Genomic DNA, 902 nt, shown 5'->3' with positions numbered 1-902 from the left:
GCCATCTCAAAGCCCCTTCACTATGTGACCCTCATGAGTAAAGGAAGGTGCTTTGGGCTCTTGGTAGCCTCCTGGGTGGGGGGCTTCATACACTCCATTGTACAGATCTCTCTGTTGCTCCCACTCCCTTTCTCTGGACCCAATATCATTGATAGTTTCTACTGTGATGTCCCCCAAGTCCTCAAACTTGCCAGCACTGATACCTTTGTTCTAGAGATCCTTATGATCTCCAACAATGGTCTAGTTGCCACATTTTGGTTCTTTCTACTCATTGTGTCCTACACAGTCATCATGGTGATGCTGAGGTCTCATACAGGAGAGGACAGGAGGAAAGCTATCTCCACCTGCTCCTCCCACATCACTGTGGTCACCCTGCATTTTGTGCCCTGCATTTATGTATATGCTAGGCCCTTCACTGCCCTTCCCTCTGACCGGGTCATCTCTGTCACCTTCACTGTCATCTCCCCTCTCTTGAATCCCCTGATTTACACCTTGAGAAACCAAGAGATGAAGTCAGCCATGAGAAGATTACACAGACGGCTTGTGTCTTCTGAAAGGTAACTGGCTCTGTGCTAATGGGGAACTAGGAAAGATAGAACCAAATTCCATTGCTCAAAATCCTTCTGAGGGGTGCAACATAAAAGACAATTATGCAGTCAAAGTTATAATAACCATTAGGACCTACTAAAAAAAACCTTGAAACTATATTAGTATTTGTCCTCTCCTAATGCCTGAATTAGGGTGGTAGGTATGTGGATGGAGACAAAATGGGAATGAGATATTTTATCATGGTAGAAATGAAATACATTTGGCAATAGATTGAATCTGTGGGGTGAGTGAGGCATTGGAAATGAGTCTTGTTTATCCTTTGTTCTAGAAGAGGAGCATGACATTAGAGAGGT

The 902-nt window shown here is 44.2% G+C and overlaps 1 protein-coding gene across 1 annotated transcript; it reads left to right on the top strand.

Annotated features, from left to right (window-relative positions):
• Nucleotides 1-6: 6 nt before the first annotated feature.
• On the top strand, nt 7-561 carry LOC114028907 (olfactory receptor 4D9-like; the record flags this gene model as incomplete). The annotated part of the gene is made up of 1 exon (XM_027843236.1): nt 7-561. A coding segment is annotated over one exon (555 nt), but the record flags the coding sequence as incomplete, so codon positions are not given.
• Between the last annotated feature and the right edge of the window lie 341 nt (nt 562-902).

The sequence above is a fragment of the Vombatus ursinus genome, unplaced genomic scaffold, assembly GCF_900497805.2.
Source record: "Vombatus ursinus unplaced genomic scaffold, bare-nosed wombat genome assembly UNPS02005009.1, whole genome shotgun sequence".
NCBI classification, from domain to species: domain Eukaryota; kingdom Metazoa; phylum Chordata; class Mammalia; order Diprotodontia; family Vombatidae; genus Vombatus; species Vombatus ursinus.
The sequence above is the reverse complement of the archived record's forward strand: the minus strand, read 5'-3'. Positions and strand labels throughout refer to the sequence as shown.